The sequence below is a fragment of the Poecilia mexicana genome, unplaced genomic scaffold (genome assembly GCF_051168715.1).
Source record: "Poecilia mexicana isolate PSO_F unplaced genomic scaffold, ASM5116871v1 scaffold_6, whole genome shotgun sequence".
NCBI classification, from domain to species: domain Eukaryota; kingdom Metazoa; phylum Chordata; class Actinopteri; order Cyprinodontiformes; family Poeciliidae; genus Poecilia; species Poecilia mexicana.
The window spans coordinates 23791161-23810578 of NW_028263375.1; the positions used below are offsets into that span (position 1 = coordinate 23791161).

General features: G+C 42.9%; 1 protein-coding gene across 2 annotated transcripts; it reads right to left on the reverse strand.

Annotated features, from left to right (window-relative positions):
* Positions 1-7766: 7766 nt before the first annotated feature.
* taf3 (TAF3 RNA polymerase II, TATA box binding protein (TBP)-associated facto) lies at positions 7767-16918 on the reverse strand. 2 transcript variants are annotated; one of them, XM_015005576.2, is made up of 7 exons: positions 16546-16918; positions 15949-16191; positions 11321-13170; positions 11160-11242; positions 9825-10095; positions 9555-9661; positions 7767-8754 (listed from the first exon to the last, which is right to left on the reverse strand). In XM_015005576.2, exons 1-7 carry the CDS (start codon positions 16709-16711, stop codon positions 8640-8642), a joined length of 2835 nt encoding a protein of 944 aa, XP_014861062.2. In that variant the 5' UTR covers positions 16712-16918; the 3' UTR covers positions 7767-8639. The 2 variants fall into 2 exon arrangements, with proteins under 2 accessions (XP_014861062.2, XP_014861054.2); XM_015005568.2 differs by having other exon boundaries at positions 11321-13173.
* Positions 16919-19418: the final 2500 nt, after the last annotated feature.

Below are 19418 nucleotides of genomic sequence, written 5' to 3' on the forward strand. Positions count from 1 at the left end.
TTTGTCTGCATAGTGCCAATTCACAACAATATTCAACAGCAGACTTCGAGTCCAACTCTTCTCATTAGTCAGCTGACAGTAAGCAGCAGTGCTGTGCAAACATATTCACACAAATCTTGTATGAACCTTTACATGTTGTGTCATGTTGCAACCAGAAAATATCAAAGTATTTTTCATTGGGATTTTATGTAAAAGATGGAGACAAGGTGGCACACAGGGATGCGATGAACCGACCAGAAATCTGAAAAGTGTGGCATGTTTTTACATTCAGTTCTTTGGAGTCAGAACTGCCTGGAAGTATTTGATGGCATAGTTTTGCACAATATCACGACGATGGATGTTTAAAAAGCCACAGAGTGACCAGCATGTTCAGCACAGCTTCCATGTCCTCCGTTGTCGCACTTGTGTCCCACACGGATCACGCTAAGCTATTTTTTGGATTCTGAAACCGACTGCTAGCTCTTAGAGGTAGCAGGTCATAATGGACCAGCTGTATTTTGGTATTAATAAATGAAATTCATGAATTCAACTTACTGACTCTTATTTAGCCTCACACTTAAAGAACTCAGCGTGGAGAACGGATGAATCTCCTCAGGGCCTAATCTGGGTGTGGCTGTCATAGCAAGGAGGCCCCTATAACAAGACAAGTTTCGAAAACAAGCATGTCTTCACCTCGTCTTTGGTGTTATTTTTCAGAGTTGTCATTTTTCTCTGAACACGCTCAGGCGACGTTGCAAGTTTTTAAGAACTGCGGGTTCGATTCTTGTAACGGAGTTTTGCTGTGTCACTCTTCGTGGCTTGTAGCAAACTTGTAGTAGGCTCTGTCGCGTCTTTCTTTCATAAATGTTCTCCATGTCGCGGCAAATGCAGAACCGTTCCTTCAAAATTCACTTACATGCCTTCTTCTTCTGCTCGGACCGGCCAGCGACATACAGGGAGGAAACTGGTTACAATGGATTTTATTTAGAAGCGTCGGAGTAAAGAAAGAACATTTTGTACCAAAGCTAAAACATCCTCTGAAAAAACCGGTGGACTTGCTCTCTCTTCAGCGTGTAGGTCAAGAGTTCAAGTATCTTGATGTCTTGTTCGAGGAATGATTGCAGGGCGGAGCGGGAAACAGAAGAGGACCTCTTCCACTGTAATGAGGTAGAAAGTGAAAACAACTACTCATGAGATTTAGATCACGACTGAAAGAACAGGATCACTGGTGCAGCCAGGTGAAATATACTTTACTCCAGAGTGTGGCATATTTTACAGATTGGGGGATGAGCTTCATTATCTGGAGACGGCACGGTAAAAGCTTTCTGGATGGACGGATGGACGGAGACCAAAGTACACATTTCCCATTTTTATTTGTGAGACCTTCTAAAAACCGCCGATCATTTTCATTCGCCTTCGTGAAGCGACTTTGTGTCGTTCCACTAAATTAAATCGCTCTACAGTTCATCTAAATTTGTGGGTGTAATTTGAAAAATTGTGGAAACCTTAAACGGTTGTGAACACTTAACCTTCCGACTTTTCCTGTCAGCCACACGTCAGTAAATACGGATAACAGTAGAGTTTTTGAAAACCCAGAAAAGGCTGCAGGCAGAACAGGATGAAAACCAGCAGACATGTTCGCCGCTCCGGCCTACACACAGCCTGCATGTGGTCCGGCTCTGTTGGAAAAAAAAGGAAAAAAAAGGTCATTTATAGCTTAGACAACCGTCGCAGGCAGCTCCACTAGTCCCAAAGCATGACCTACACATGCCTGCATGTATTTCTACAGCAGGATGAATTTTTATTACATCTGAATATAAACCACGAGGAGGGGGGTTGGAGCTATCTGATGGCAGGATTCAGCAGCACGTTGGACAGACTCAAAAGAGAGAGCCCAACGCCTTAATTTGCATTAGACAAAGCTCATTTGACTGTGTTCTGAGCCGTGTAGGTAGGAGTGCGAGGAAGACAAAGCCGCCTTTGAAGCTGCAAAAAAAAAAAAAAAAAAGAAGAAGAAGAAGAAAAAAGCACTTTCCTCACATGACTAACGCTGTGAAGACTCTGCAGGCGTGTGCCTTCAGATTAAAAACCTGGAAGCCGTTTACTACGTTACTTTCACAAAAAAAAAAAAAAAAAAAAAAACACAATCCCAAGAGGAGCTGAATGTAGGTCTCGGTCTCCCACAGGTATTGGGTCCCCACTGTTTGTAATGTGACATTAAGCAGTAAAGTCATCTGAAACAGGGTCAGCGTTTGAGTGTGCGTGTGTGTGTGTGTGTGTGTGTGTGTGTGTGTGTGTGTGTGTGTGTGTGTGTGTGTGTGCGCGTGTGTGTGTGTGTGTGTGTGTGTGTGTGTATGCATGGGTGCCGTTGGTTTCACACAACTGAGGGAACCAGTTTGAAGGAAGGGGGATCTAGTTCCTCTTTAGCCCTGCTGCAGAAATCCTCTTCGTTTTAACTCTGGTCTTTCTGCCAGCATGAATATTTCAGGCGGCGATGCTGAAATCCACTTTTATTTTATTATTTTTTCTTCTTCTCCTTCTCCTTCTTCTTCTTCTTCTTCATGTGATGCTGCTAAGAATTACTGTCAGACCCACAGGCAACCACTCTGCACACAGAAACACTGACAGACTCTGCCGCAGCTCTGATCTAGCAGCACATGAGAGCCTTCCTAATGTCATGTGTGCTGCTAATCCTTCTCAGCTAAGAACACCCTGCAGAGATGAAATAATAGCACAGGAGATTGATGATTTTTCCCTTCTTCTTATTTTTCTTTTCTTTACAAAAAGAGCATCCGAGGCACAAGAAACTTGCGAAAACCGAACGCATCTGAGGCGTGCGTGTGCATGTGTGTGTGTGCGTGTGTGTGTGTGCACACGCGAGAAGCAGCCACATCCTGCTTGCATTCACTGCGAATGTGAAAGGGAGTGTTGCTGGGGCTCCAGTGTGTGTGTGTGTGTGTGTGTGTGTGTGTGTGTGTGTGTGTGCGTGTGTCTGTGTGTGTGCTGCTTCTGCTGCGGCTGAAAAACAAAAAGCACTCAAGTCTGCAGCGTAACAAGTCAAATTACTGCAACAACATGTTTGGGGCACTGCAGGTGGCCTCGGGATGAGCGAAAGCTTTCCCTTTTTACCACTCCTCGGCTCCTCTGGGGACCGTTCGAGCAGACAAACACCGTCTGTGTTGCTGCGGTTTATAACCGAAACCGTCTCAGCTCGGCGAGCATTCTGCTCTGCAGAGCGTGTAGAAGACAAATAAGGTTTTGTGAGCTTTGGCGTTAAAGAATTAAAACTAATTAGTACGGGGTTCGTAATGGGTGTGTATATCTCGTACAGCATCGGCATGGCAATTGTGCTGCAGGTGGAGGGCCTCGAAGTGCCTCTGAAACTTTGTCTTTTTATTTTTTTATTTTTTTATCTGGATTTTACTTGATAGTCCAACACAAAACAAAACAGCACACTGATTTCATCTGGAAAACTACGTTGCATTTATTAGTTTTGGTCCATTTTCTTTGCAGGACAACTCAAATCTGGTCAAACTGGAAAGCTATAGCATTTGGGATTATGCATCCCCAAAATGGTGTTTTCAGAGTGGTTGTAGTGTTTGATTTCTGGCATTTTTAGTCCAAATAGTTAGATTTTTTTTTAAATCTAATCTTATGGTAGGTTCTCCCACCCGAGCTGTGAGTCTTTGCAGCCCCTCCAGAGTAAGCACATTGTTTCTGAGCTATTAATGCTCTCCTTGCTCAGCCTGTCAGTTTAAGTGTGCGGCATACTTGTTCTATTTTCTGCCTGATGGATTGAACCGTCCTCTGTGACACACGTCTAAAGGTTTGGAATATTTTTTTTTTATCGCCTAACCTCGGTAAATAGTTGCGTTGGATGTGATTTTGGAGTGTCAGACTAAAAAAAAAAAAGGGATGGGGATGGGGGGTTAATACAGAATGCGCAACTCTTTCCATCTAAAAATTTCAACAAAATACGTCAAAGTCGTTGTTTTTAATATATATCTTGATGGAGGGGAGGAAATAAAGATGTGTTTTTTTCTTCTTTTCTGTCAGATGTCTCACAGCTCTATCTTCCTAGGCAACATACAGTGAAATTTATGATCCAACAGATGTAAGCCACAAGCTTTGACTGTATGAGACCTGACACCGGGTCGTGTGACTGGGAGGGAAAGCTGACACTTTCAGCCGTGAGCGGGAGGAAGAGAGAGAGAGTGAGAGAGAGAGAGAGAGAGAGAGTGAAAGAGAGAGAGAGAGAGAGAGAGAGAGAGAGAGAGAGAGAGAAAGGTTTCATCCTGGACATAGCTGCAAATAATTTAAAAGCTTAATCGTCTCATTCCTGAGTGTATGGCTCCGTGTGTGTGTGTGTGTGTGTCAAACCCTTGTCCGTGATGACTGACTGACTGAGGCTGCTGCGCCGCGTCAAAATGTCAGCATGTTTTGCATGGCCAGCGAGTCCTTTTACTTCCCCTTTCTGTTAGTCGCACATCAATTTTCCCACTTCCTCCTCGATTCTCTTTCATCAGATGACACCGAGTGGATTTCCACCCAGGCCATCTGCACAAAGAGAGACAGAGAAGTGGATAAGTAAAAATTATATATATATATATATATATATATATATATATATATATATATATATATATATATATATATATATATATATATATATATATATATATATATATATATATTCTGTTCAGTAAAACTTTAAAAGTGAATGCTTGAAAAAAAAGGTGTGGCACATTTAGCTTAAGTTACATTAGCACCTGGTGCTAAACAGCAGCCAAAGTGAGTCTGATTCTGCACTAAGAGCTTAACTTGACCCTAAATATTAGACGTATTAAAACTAGCCTATGCATACCTTAGCTGTGTTGACCGCAAGAAATTGATCTTGATTTTATGATATTTAATTACCTCTAAGATGCAATTTCAACATGCGAACTTCCCCATTCAGCCAGCATTCATTTGCAGACTGGTTCCAGAGTTTCACGCTGCAGAAAAGTGAAGAAGAAGAAGAAGAAGAAGAAGAAGAAGAAGAAGAAGAGTCAGTCGATGACTACTAATGAAAGCTCCTGCTGCACATGAAAGATCTGGCTTCTCTTTCTCCTGCAGGCGATTCAGTTCTGCACTTCGCTTCAAAGAATGGAAAAAGTGAGATCACACATGTAGGCCCCACATCATTAAATGTTGACTGATAACTCAGGGAATCCTGTTTTACAGTGCCTTTTTTTCTTTTTTGCTTTGTCCTTTAAAGGCCTGCCTTTAAAAGGCTGCCGAAGGATCGTAAAATATGTAGCTGTTTTGCACAGAGTGGAGAAAACAGCAACACTCTGTGCAAAATCATTGGCTGGTGGTGGTGGTGGGGGGAATCTTCTCACGGCCACGAAAAACCTGTGCGGAGCTTTCTGCAGAAAGGAATGGCAGCACTGCACCGTCTGACGGGATTAGCTCAAATTAGCTGGAAAAATAGGAATTTAAGGCCAAATATGGAATATTAGAAAACAAATGTTTACTTGTTTTACTAGAAAACCCCTAGTAAGCAAGAGTGTAATTATAAGCAGATGTAATGTGTTCTTTCTGCTGCGTCAGACATCCAGAAGGCAAACCCTCAGCCTTAGCATGGACCAGTGTCAAGTTGAAAGTGAAGCAGCAAAGAAGAAAGAAAGAAAGAAAAAAAGAGCTAAAAACTAAAAACTCAGGCGAAGACGAAAGGCGTACAGTGTGATGTAGGCCCTCTTGTCACGCTTACTCATTTCAGCTCAATATCAGGGACAGATAACCAAACAAAAAAAAAAAAAGGTAGTTTTCATATGACAACATGAAAACCACCCAGACCCTGTTTGAGAAAAGCAATTACCCCTGGAGCTGGTTGGCAGCGACATCAGTCGTCAAGCCTGATGCCGGCGGGGAGTCTCTCACGTCGCTCTGGAGGACGTTTGAGGAATTCCTCAACGCTGGAAGGTTTTAGATCGTGAACGGACCCACAAGACTTCAACTGCAGACATCGACTGGGCCACTCCAGAACCTGCATTTGGCTTTCCTTGAGCCGTTCAGAGATGGAGCTGCCTCCGATCGTTGTTCTGCCGCCGCACACATTTTAGAAATTCTCTAAAATGAAAAGTCCTTCTTGTGATTGTGCAGGCTCTTTTGTTTTTAAAATTTGTTTGATGATCTAAAACGTTCGACTAGGACTTCAAAAGGAGGAGAAAATCTGTCGATGTGGGGGGGGGGGGGATCTGGCATAAACTGGGTTTTCATAAAAAGACATTTTTAACAACTGGTGTATTGAGCAATAGCCGTGTATCTTGTGACTTATTCAGCGTTTGAAGGGGGTTTCCTGCTGAAAGTAAAAGGAAGCAGTGAGCCGTTAAAGAGCACATCCGGATTTCAAAATGGTTGTCCATTCATTTCTAAAGAGAAAACTTTTCCTTGTTTCGAAGAGGTATAAATATTAGAAACAGCAAGAGATGTCTAAAGAGATATAGGAAAATTTTTTTCCATCATTCGTCGTGATTTACGCTGACCTTCCCACAATCGGCGGGATAGATAAAGCAGAGCCTCCCAAAAGTTGCTGAAAGAGGAGCACTGTCTTCCCCTCAGATGTATCTTTCAAGGCCTTCGGTCTGCAGAGCGCGGGCGTTTGTGTGAGCGCTGTCCCGCTTTAACGGTGTCTCTTTGACCCCAGAGTTGGTCCAACCACACTCCCTTTAGGAGACGGCATTTGTTTCCCGCCCCTCGGCCCGATGTGAAGCAGAGCTGTGAATCCGTCAGGTGCAGCAGCTAACCTCGTCTCTTCTTCTGCCCCCTCAAACGGTTTCTGGCGCGGTCACTTCTGGAGACATTTCTCTTTTGCTGGTTTTGGCCTCCGATTAACTTTAGCGTCACTGACCTCTGACCCCTCCCCCTGCTGCGCTGCTCTTAAATACACTGAGTTAAATGGTCACGAGTAATCAAATTAGATTTATCTGAGTTCATTTATTAAGTCGTTAAATTAAGCAAAAGTTAATAAAGTAAGTTTGGCAAACTTCATTCGACTTTTTCCAAGTTGGAGCTCCGCTCTCTGTTTCAGTGCATTTTACTAAATGTGTGCTCCATTTATTTATTTATATACAATAAAAGAGACGTTATTGCCATTGTTTCAATTATGAAGACGAATAAAAAGTCTTAATACAATTTATTTCTCAGTGCAGCATTACAATCTCATGCTAAATGTTTTTGTTTTGCTCTGTGTTTAGCAGAAATAGAGACATAAAAGTAACAAATCAAGGTTTAATTTAACAAAATTAGATTTTGAAGACATTTTGAAACCTGATGTATATTAAATAAATATTTTTATAAGCTTTAAAAATCCATCTGGTCACATCTTCCCTCAAATCAAAAGGCGAGTTCAGCTGCAGCTCTTTGAACAAAATGAACAGATGAGTATAACAATAATGGCATAAAGAAATGACCTAATCAGGTGTTTGTTTGTTTTTTGTTTGTTTTTAGCTCATCTTTATGTTTTTTTAAACAGTTTCACAATAATACAGAAGAACGTTTTGTACCTCATGTCTGGAAAAGCCGGTAATGCGCCTCAAGAGTGACACCGTGTGGTCATTTGTGGAAGAGCATTTTAACTACAAATGGCAGAAGGGACATATTTTAAAAAAAAATAGATTTAATGCACACAATGTTCTACTATTTTTAATTTTGTTTCTGCAAAGTAAGTTCAAACTAATTCTTCTTTTAAAAAAAAAATGTGGTGGCAAACAGGCATAGATGTAAAAGTGATGCAGACGTGATGCTTTCTTTTTGAGTCTGCGGACGCACAGACTGTTCACCTTTAATATTGAAACATCAGCAAAAATGATTTACATTACGAGCACGGCTACAGTATATGACTCCGAGAATCCATGTGAAGAAAAAGAAAACAATAAAAATAAAAATACAAAGTTCAAATTTAAAAAAATGTACAGAAATTACAAGGAGAAGCGGTTGGATTTTTAAAAACCGATGAGTGAAAGTGGTTCAAACGAGACGATCCTAAGAACAAAACGCACTTGGCTTCCAAGGTGGTATTTACAAATTTATACATGCCTGACGCAATCATCTTTATATACATGACATTTTCAATGCAGGAAGCTGCAGAAGGGTCCGGCGGTGAGGCCCGGCCCTTCCTGCAGAAGACGGGAAGCAAACAGAAACACGGCAGACCGACGCCGGCGGACGTCTCCGAGGTTCAGCTCCCATCTTCTAAAAGTTCATGTGGTCTTCGCAGACAGAAATCGCCGGGAAACAGCCAGCAAAACAGCCGGGAGGAAACAAACAAAAAAATAATAATAACAGGCAAACTTTTTTGCAGGTGATAAAGGAAAAACAGCCCCGCAGCAGGAGTAAGGCTGAAGTATGTGCTGGTTAAAGCCGATTCCTCTCAACCCCCAAAATCCCTCACCGACTCACGATGCATAGCGGCTGACCTCTTTAAAAAAAAAAAAAAAAAAAAACAACCCCCAGAAGTTATCGTCAGCCACAGATTTTAAGTTATTCTTTTGTTTGTTTTTTTTACAGCAGTGCCGCCAGCGATCAATAATGGCTTTATAGTTGAGAAAGTCCCAAATCTGTCCGTTTGATTTTTTTTGTTGTTTGTTTTTTGTGTTTTTTTTTTCCTTTGCATAGTCTCAGTGGGGTTTGTGTTTCTTCTTCTTGTGTTTTTTGTCCTTCTTCTTGCTGGAACATTTTACGCAGAACCACGGCTGGTCCTCCGGGGGCGGCGTGAGGATCCCGACACAAGGCCTGAGCGGAAACGAGGAGACAGGAGTTCACACAGTGAGGATTTGTCTGCATTTAGCGTTGATGCGACGTGGAAACGTTTGGCTAAAGAGACACTAAAGGTCCAGATGTGTAGAAGTAAGTTAATCTTTGATTATAGTAGCCTAACCCAACGAAAAAATATTATTTTGAATTATACTAGAGGAAAATAGTTCAATTTAGTGTTCATTAGCGGTAGTTGATGAAGTGCAGGGCTGCAAATAACGATTATTTTATTAATATGTCGATTATTCTGATGCTGAATCAATTAGTCGGATAAGAAAAGTCGGCCTATTGTGATGATTTTTTTAAAGTTAAGCTACAATATTATCTTTTCTATGAAATTATTAGAAATGCATTAAAAGACAGAACGAAACAAATGATTGATTTCCTTTTTAAAACAAGAAAACAAACATTTTATTGCCTAAAATGCAACATTTTAGGCTTTTTTTTTTTTTTTAGTGAATTTGAACCAGGTGAATATTTAAAGAAAAAAAAAAAACACTTGAGTTTTGGGTTTTTATCTCAAATATGAAATCCATATATTTTGTCTACAAATTTGGCTTAATTAATGCTCTAAATATGTTGATTTGTTTAGCAAATGCCCTCTTTTTGAGTCTGTATACTCCAGTTAACGATTAATTGGTTACTATCGCGATTATTTCCATAATTGATTAATCACAATTAATTGCTTCAGTCCTAATGTAGCGTTCGGTCACATTCGGTTCTGTGTTGAATCGATACACACGGCTGAAACTAAACAGGTTAATTAGCGCGTCTCTTACCAGTGATACCAGTCGTCACAATCGTCACATCCAATCATGGGGCTGCCGTCGTCCGGTTTGTTACATCCAGGACAAATCCAGATTTGATTTCCCCACTCATCCCGGATCTGGGACACAAACGGACACCACAGAGGTCCGACGTCAACTTAACAGCCATTATGCAGATTTATTAGATTCACGCAAACGATTAATTATTTTTAAGGTAAAATAATTCATAATCCTCCAAACAACGTTGCGGTAAAACAACGCGCTCCACTTGCGGAAACCTACCACGTAAGTACTGACGGTCTCGGTTACGACGCTGCGGACCGGTGGCTTGACGGAGGCAGCAGACGGCAGCATGGAGGGCAGAGGCAGCAGAGACGCCGGCGGGGGAGGAGCGGGCTGCAGCGGGGAGGCGGGCGGCAGGATGGGAATCACCGGGGGCAGAACCGGAGGAGGAGGCGGCGTCCGGGGACGGTTCCCGGGGGCCGACTTGGTAGCAGGAGTCTTGGTTCCTGGAGTCTTGGGCTCCGAGTTCGGAACCACTTTGCTGATGACGCTGGAGACACAAACACAGGTTAGCGTGATGGTCATGACGTCTTTGCGTTACGGTTCTGGTTCTGCTCTGCATCCGCTGAACCAGAACCAAACGTGGAGGAGCAGCATTTGGTTTCTACGCTCCGCTGATGTGGGACAAACCTCTGGAAAACGGCAAAACTGCTGAAACACTGAGCTCTTTTAAATCAAGGCTAAAAACCCACGTGATAAAAACTGGAACATTGATCCATATTTTTCATATTTGATGGTGGCATTTGACAAAATGTAATGTTTATTGCCGTTTCATAATTGGTTACTGTAATATGTTCTTATAATGTTGCTTAACTTGACTTACTTTTACTTACAAAGATAATTTAAAAACTTGAGCTCGGTAAATATATCAAAACACATCCTAAAATCTATTTTAATTCAAGAAAAGAAAAGCTGAAAATATTTAAATTGCAGACAAGAGTTGGTAAAAATTGTAGGTATGAGAACTTTAATTTATTTGTATGATTTTAGCTGTTAAAAAAGTTAATTTACTTCAGTATTTCAATTCCAAAGGTGAAGCTCATATTTACAGATTCTTCACACAAAGTATTATATTTTGACCACTAATATCTGCGTCATGAAAACCCAAAATTCTCTTCATCATTAAAGTTAAAAGACTAAATATTACAGAAATGTGATAGTTTCTAGCCTACATCAGACACTCACTGACATCCTCCATGAAGAGATTTAACCACAGAAGGTCACTGCTAAAGAACTGTTCACAGAATGCTGTTTACATTTACAGAAAGTTAAGTGGAGGGAAAAAGTGTGGTAGAAAAGAAAAAAAAAAAAAGAGAACAGGCTGCAGGTATCTGCGCAAATATAATTTATGTGTGAGCTACTGTGTAATGAATCGACGCGACAATTCATTTCCACATTCGAATTGAATAACCTGACTTCAATTAAACTGTTCAATAATGTTCTTATTTACTGAGATTCCCCTGTAACGGTTTATGTACAGAAATCCAGGAATGTGGAGGAGAATACTTGTTTCTGGGTGGAATCGGGGATTGTGGGAAACGTCGGCAGACTTACATTTTGTCCTGACCTGCTCCCACCCTGAGGGTCAGCCGGGGAATGACTGGAGACGGCAAGACGGCTGGAGCCTCCATCTTCACCTGAGACGGCACCAGCAGCGTTACCGTTAGCAACCGCCCCACAAACAACAACAACAACAAACACAAGCCAACGGTTACCTTCTCCAAACGAATCTTCTCCTTCTCTTTTTCCTTCTCCTTCTCCCGTTTCTCCTTTTCTCTCTCCTTTTCCTTCCTTTTCTCCTCCTTTTCCCTCTCCTTCTCCTTGGCCTTTTCTCGCTCCTTGTCCTTGTCCTTGTCTTTCTTCTTCTTCTTCTCCTTCTTGTCTTTTTTCTTCTCCTTCTCCTTGCTCTTCACCTCCTTGTCGTGCAGGATGGGCGCCAATGACGGCAGCATGGAGGGCACCCGCAGGCAGGTCGAGGGGCTGAACAGCGGCGGCAGGTCGCTGAGGGAAAAGGTCGACAGCGCCGACTGTTTCTGCTTGTCCTCCTTGTTCCTGTCTTTATTCTTCTCCTTTTTGTCTTTGTCCTTCTTGCTTTTCTCTTTGTCCTTCTTCTTGTCTTTATGTTTCTCCCTCTCCTTCTTGGTGCCCTCTCCGTCTCTTGATTTTATTTTGACGGGGACCTCCGACAGGCTGAACTCTCGCGGCATGAAGAGGTCGTCACCCTTGAGATCCTTCCACGGCATCTTGAGCTCCTTGGAGAACTCCTTGTTTTTGTCCCGGTTTTTCTCCTTGTTCTTCTCCTTCACCTTGCTCTTGTCCTTTTCCCGGTCTTTGTCCTTCGGCTTGTCTTTCTCCTTCTTCTTCATCTTGGTCTTGAGGTCTTTCTTTAGCTTCTTCTTCACATCAGGCAGCGGCAGCGGCAGCGGCGGCGGCGCAATCTTGCTCTTCTCCTCGAACACCTTGAGCAGCGGCTCGGGGGTGGGCGGAGACGCCGATCCCGATGACACGTACTCAGCTGGGATGGGGGGAGGAAGAGGAGGAGGCGGGGCCGACGGACCGCCCTGGTTGGCTTTGCGGACAACTTCATTGATCGAGTCATCCAAAGTCCAGTTCCCGAGGCCTATGTGGGCGTGTGGGTGGAGCGGCGTCGAAGTGTCCTTCATGAAACCGCCGATGCTGGCGGGGATCTTGGGCGTGGACGGCTCCATGATGGTCAGCCTCCTGGGGCTGGAGAAGCCGTTGCTGTCGGAGTCCGAGCCGGAGGAGAAGGCGAAGGGGTCGGGCTCGCGCTCGGCGCATGCTCTGGCTATCACGGCGTCGATGGAGTCGTCGATGGCCGTGTTGTCAGGCTCCAGCTTCTTGAACGAGACTTCGGGGAACTGGGGGTCGTCGTCGACCGGGAGCTGGTGGACGATCTCCTTCCCCATCCTCTCGCTCAGAGCGGACAGCTTGTGCAGAGCTTCCGCTTTGATCTGAGCTGGGGGCGCTTTAAGCGAGCCCATCTTCGGGCTCTTCGGGCTTTTCGGACTCTTGGTCCTGCCCGGAGACTTTTTCCGCTCCTTAGAAGGTTTTGGAGAGTGTATGGGACTGCCTGCGATCGCGACAGGGAGCGCCCCTTTCGGGGACTTAGTTCGTTGCCTGCCGGGGGATGAGACCTTAGGCTTTCTAACCGAGACGGCGAGCGCCTTCTGGTCCGAGTGTTTGGGTAGGACCGGCAGAGGCCTGAAAGGAGGCAGGGGTCCGGACGGGGTTTCGGGCGACAGGGGGTCGAGGCTGTCGTGGGAAGGCAAAATGCCTGGCGGGACGCGCTGAGGGTTGAGGGAGGTGAGGGGCTCCCTGGGCTCCACGCCCCACTCTGGGCTGAGGCCGGGGTACATGCGCGGCCTCTTGGAGGTGGGCATCATGCCCAGGGCCGCGTCGGGACTGTCCAGGTGTCTCTTTAGCGGGTGGTTTTCGTCGTTGACCATCTCGTCTTCGTCTATTTCATCCTCGTCTTCTTCCAGGGCCACCTGCATGGCCTCAGCCGAGGTGCCCATGTCAGGAGGAACCTCTTCCTCCTCCTCTTCTGCTGAGCAAAGACAAAGCAAACCAGATAAGCAACTCTAGCAAACTTAAAACCCATTTCCAACCCTGGAAAGGTTGGTGTATACATTTGTGAACGTCTTCTGAGAACGTGCACAGGTTGACAAAAGGGCTTTTGAGAGCATTAAAGAAAGAAATCGGCGCGTTCACTCATTTTAAAACCCAATCTATGGTCACTTTGAGTTGTGCAAAATGCAGCAAAGAGAATACATTTTCTGGATCAACACCATTAGACTAACCAGGTCTGTTTAGCAGTACATGAAGAGCCTTCATTATGTGAAAGAGTTTTTGTTCACTGCATGGTTATAAAAACCCTGAAACACCAAAGGCAGCAACGACGGTCAGATTTACTCCAAAGGAAAAATGACAGACTCACCCTTTAAATCGGATTCCTAAAACAAATACCAGCTCAAGTTTAATTTGGAGAAATGGATCAGCAGTGAGAGCAGACTGCTTGCAGACTAGGGCTGAAACGATTCCTCGAATGATTCGAGTACCTCGATTACTAAAATTCCTCGAGGAAAATTTACCTGCCTCGAAGCTTCGTTAATTTATGTTTTATTAGTTAGCGCACCGTGTTCCGGCCGGGACTTCATTTGCGTTGCGCGGAGCTCTCACTTCCGCCTCTGAGTTGTTGACAAAAGCTAAGTCTCAGCGGCATAAAGTCCAATCTTCAAGATTGGCCCGTGGGGATTTTATTGATTGATGATAATGCCCGACTTTTTATCGTTTTTGGGGAACCAATAAGCATCCTTAAAATGACTGGGGAATGCCTGGAGTACGGCAGCATTTCTCCTCCGGGGCTGCTGGTTGAAAGCGAACGGCGGGAAGAGCGCTGAGGTGAGCGGATAGCCTGAACAGGGCGGGCGGCTGAGTAGCTGATGCTTACCGTGTAAATGTAGCTTTACCGACGAACCGCACAATACATTTCATATCCCGGTCTGAAGGAACGGGTGGCGGAGCGCATCGTACATGGCTGGTAGATGAGTTTCTGAGTGTGACCAGTGAAGGTGTCGTAAATATCCCGTATTGCTTCCCCCCGTGTTCGTCCCCCGGTCTAACGGTTCGTCAGTCCGCTGGTCTATTTCCTCCCCTCCACCCCATCTTACGTTCGTTCATTCGTCCTCTCCTTCCACTCCAGGCGGCATTTCCCGTATTTTCAAACCCAAAGCGTGACAGGTTAGGTGGCAAGGTGAGTTTAATTAATCTATTAAACTCACTGAAGATGAATACATAAACTAAAAGCTGGATTGTAGACAATTTTATAAGCATATTTGTGAGCCTGCCTCTTTGTTATTAAATTCAATATAATTTCAGATTTTTCTATAACTTTTCTTCTAGTTAACTTAGAAAGTGAGCTATTATTGTTACAGGTTAGTTTTCCGAACTACAAAAAAGCAACTGTTAGGGATGCTCAAATATGAAAAATTGGACTGATATTGATATCTGATAGTAACACCAGTATTATGCCAGATTTACCAATATTTCATTTTATTATTATTTTTTTATCCGATTACTCGATTAATCGTAAGAATAATCGATAGATTACTCGATTACTAAAATATTCGTTTACAACAGCCCTATTGCAGACCTTAACAAGCCGCACCTGTTTGGCAACCCTGTTGGTTGATGCAGCTCCTTAAAAGATTACAAAGTGCATTTAATAAATCAACACAGTGACGGGCTAAAGATGTAAGGGCTTCAGCAAACTACAACGAGACTCGGTTAAGGTCTCCTTCTATGACTCAACAGGAAAAAATGGCCTCCATGAGAGAGCTCCACGTCCCAAAACCACCGCTGACCAAACAGAAGACAAAGAAAATCCGATGTTCCCTCAAGACTCAGAAGGTGTGCAGTCTGCATTCAGGATGTCCTGCTGTGAGTGGTGGAACAATGAAGAGTGGCAAAAAGCAGGGAGGGGAGGGGCTCCCTGGGCTCCACGCCCAGGGAGCCCCTCCCTGGGCGTGGAGGGGCCCCAGGTAGGGGCCAAAATCTAGTGGCCTAGATTTTGACTAGGCCACTCAAAAAAATTTTTTTGAGTGGCCTAGTCAAAGTACAGTCCTAAATTTGAATAGGATTATGTGGTGTAAACAGACATCTTAAAAATCCTCGAAAATGGTTGAATTAGCAAACAATCCTGCACAGAAAAGTGAAGCCAAAGTTCATCCACAGTAACTATTGCAATAAATGATATTTTTTATATCAAATAATATATTATTATTAACACAGTAATGTAAGTTTGTCCTCTCAGAGACCAATACATGCTAATTTTATAAAAAAGTCCTTAACACGGGAACTTCGAATATCCAAAATAAAACACAACAAAAAATAATAAATAAAAACAACTTACAAAAACCATAAATAAAATGGATTATGACATTTCTATAAACAAAATTAACCTTCAAAAAAAAAAATCAAATTCAAAATAATTATTGAGTTCATTTTAATTTATCACGCGATTAATTAATTAATCGTGTCAGGCATAAGGCTCATTTTAAATGCTTGACGACAGCTGTCACTGTCAGAGGTGAAGCAACCGGTTATTAGGTGATGGTTATACCGTAATAACAGTCCATCTTGGTTTGGATGGATTATTTCCTTTAATAAATGAAAACAACTCATTTGAAAACCAATATTGTAGTTAGTCAAGTTATCATTGATATAGGAACTTGCACTATAATCAGAAAACATTTAAAACAGAAGAAATTCGGAAGGGAGGATAATACTTTTTCACAGTACTGTAGTCAACAAGCATGCTGACCTTCTTGTAAGGAGACCAGCTGCGGCAGGTACTCTGGGATGTAATCCTTCCTCTCCTCTGCATCTCTGACTCCAGGCTGAGGAAACTGCAGGACGTTGTTCTTGTTGACAGGAAAGAGTGGCGTCTGATGGGTGAACGCCACGGGCTCCAGGTTGTTGACGTAGTCTTCCAGTTCGCTCAGGTTGACCCCCATCAGTCTGAAGGCCTGGCTGAGGTCGTCCAGAACCGGATCTGTTCTTCCGTCTGCAAACACGGGATCAAAACAAGAACCTGTAAGTTTAGGGTTGGACAATCTGACTGAAAGCAGAAGCTGGAGACGATCAACAAGTTTTAGAGTGAACTAAACGAACACTGCAGGTAAATTGCACAAAACGAAAGCGCGTTACGCTTGTTCTTCGTGAAAATAACTGTAAAGGACGCATAAGCGACCACAGAGGTGCGTGGAAGCCGGTCAGGTATTCAGCTACTGTACTTTTTGACACATCAGCCTTTGCTAGGGGGCGCTACTGAAGGGAACAAGTCAACAACAACGTGATCGACAACTTCTGGTTTATTGGAGCAAAAGAAAGTAATCAGAGTATGAAACAGAGAACTTACACAGCTCTGAGTAGCGATGGCAAACCCTTGCCAGCTGCTGGATGTACCTGTGCAGCACATCGGACAGCAGATCGCAGGCTGTGAGCTGTACCGCATCCCAGCCCAGAGCCTGGCAGATCTGCGCCACCGAAACACGCAGCAGCGAGCGGGCATAGTTCTCGCACATCTCGCTGGCTTCGCTACGGTGAAAAATACCACTCAATTCCGCTTCAAAGACATGCCCCCGGTCTTCATGTTTCACCGAACCCCCAACGGACCAGGGAAAACCCACTATCTCGGTTAGTTTTGGACATTTACTTTAGTAGATATATTGGCGCTTTCGCCAGAGTCGCCATCTTGATTCCATCGGTAAAACCCATCCCGGAGGTCTAATCTGCACATGCGCAAAAGTGATTGTCAGTCAGTGATGGGATTTTGGTAGATTTTAAGAGATCCGGACCTTTTGGCTAAGCTCAGCAAAACGAGATGAACGTTTCATCTTTCGGATTTTATAATTAGGTCTGATTTTTTTTTTTTTTTAATTAGTCTTTAGTTTTAATGTTTAGGTCGACTGTTGCATATATGGACAGATTCTGTACACTTCAGGATATCATTCAGGATTCAGAATATCATTTGACATTTTATATATATATATATATATATATATATATATATATATATATATATATATATATATATATATATATATATATGCATAAAAGCAACAAAATAAACAACAATCTATAGCATATATCTGAATATGTCTCCTTCCATCAACTATGCTGTCTTTAAACTGTCCCTCCCCTTGATGTATCCTGGTGATCCTCATCCTGGCTTCTGTAATTTTCTAACTTACTCCATTTTTTATCCCATATTGATTGATTTTATCACTGATTCTGGTCTGTCATTACTTGACACTGACACGCCAGAGGCTGTCTGTGGCTGTTTCAGCTGCTCAATTGCTTCCTTTGCCGTCACAATATGCAATGATCACACAGTGTAACGCTGCACTTCCTTTATTTATTGTAATGATCTTTAACTCAGTATGATGGGCGAGTGAGACACTGAGCTTCAGGAAGAATGACAACTGACTATCCTTCATTAGTGTGTGACAAATATTAATGTCACGTGTACAAAAAAATGTGGTCATCGGTCACGGAAACGAACCGGCCAATCAAGTTGGCTCAGTCCCGAACAGCACACCCCAACTGCTTGAGCACATACAGGAAGCCCCGTCGTCGATAACAGACCTTTGGATGAAACAGTCAGGGGCAACATGGTCGATGTTTGAGCGCCGTCATTGTCGAAAAGGAAGCTCTCGTGACAGACTTGCAGTAGTTTTAGCTGGAAAATATTAACATATAAGTTATACCGAGGGTTAGTTTTAAGGTTTCAGCTCTTAACGCAGTCAAATCTCCTGCGCACTGGTAGCTACGAGCTAGTAACAAATGGGCAGCAAATAAGATCAGTGTGTTCCGACCCCGGTTGAAGTTATCGCATTTAAAGCAAACTAGGAAAATTCAGACTTGTCATTGTGTTTCAAAGTTCAGGTGAACGCAAACGATATCAGCTCGTCGGTGCTTGTTTTTTTGCACCTTCTAGTCTACACAAGGTGGTGCTGGATTATTATGAAAAATAAGACCCAGTGATTTGAAGTGACGTCAGTATTACATACATACAGAATAAAAGTAGTCAAAGGGAAACCACATTATATGGATTGATAGCAACATTGCATGGAAAAGGGGTATGAACGTTGACTTTGCTCAACCCTGTTACCATCAGTACTTTTAATATGTTTTTAGCATGAATGCATCTGTGGTTTATCAATCAGTCACCATAAAACCTAAGATGAAAGCCTCAAGGCCTGAAGAGATAAACAAGAAAAGCTGACATTTTGACTTTTTTTTTCAGTACATCAAGTGGTACTGAATATTATTTTAAATATTCAGTACCACTTGAACCTTTAACGCAATTAGCCCGCTCATAACCTCAAACTTAATGTATTCTATTAGGATTTTATGTGATGAACCAACACGCAGTGCATAAATGTAAAATGGAAGAAAAATGCAAGTTTTTTTTTTTTTTTTGAATGAATATTAATGGTGTGGATTTGTTTTCATTCCTCCTGAATACAACTTGTGCTGCAATTTCTGTAGGTCTTTGGAATACATCTCTTCGAGCTTAGCACACCCTAGGACAACTTTCTTTACCCATTCTCCTCGATTAAACAGGTCTCACTCAAAATGAATGACGACCATCTAGAACAGACACAGATTGTCCTTTGGACTTAGTTTTGGATTTTGACCAGGCAGTTCTCACAAGCAGATATGCTTTGATTAAACCACTGTAGCTCTGGTTGCAGGTTTAAGGTTTTAGTCTTGCTGGAAGGTGAGTTTCATCTTTGATCTTGAGTCTTTTGCAGCTTCGACCAGTAAAGGTAAAATTAAGGCTTATTTTTCAGGACTGTCAACTCCCTTAATCGCTACCGTCCCTGCTGAGCTAACTTTTGGGTTATAAAGCTTCTTCAAAACATCATCCCTGACCTATCCTTGGTCTAATGCTTTTCATATGATGCCGTTTGTTCACCAGTATTCTCTAAAATATCACTGATACCTTCAGACAACAGCTGGAGTTAAAATGAAATTGCACCCATGGTGGACTATCTAGGATTCAGAGTATAATGTGATGAGTACAAACAGCACAATTTTGAGATTTACATTTGCAAAAGAACATTTAACCATTTATCATTTTTCCTTCTTCACTATTGTGCTCTACTTAGTGATGATCCATCACAAAAAGAACACTGTTGTAATGACATGGGGCATTTCAATGCTTCCTCAAGGCGCTACACAAATGTTGCATAAAGCACAAAATAAGTGTACGGACAAGAGCAA

Excerpts from the sequence above, each read along its gene's own strand:
- taf3 (XM_015005568.2), bottom strand. The coding sequence starts at position 16,711 with ATGTGCGAGAACTATGCCCGCTCGCTGCTGCGTGTTTCGGTGGCGCAG. Across the intron at positions 11,243-11,320 it reads AGAAGATTCGTTTGGAGAAG|GTGAAGATGGAGGCTCCAGC; the intron begins GTAACCGTTGGC and ends GTGCCGTCTCAG. Across the intron at positions 9,662-9,824 it reads AGACCGTCAGTACTTACGTG|ATCCGGGATGAGTGGGGAAA; the intron begins GTAGGTTTCCGC and ends TTTGTGTCCCAG.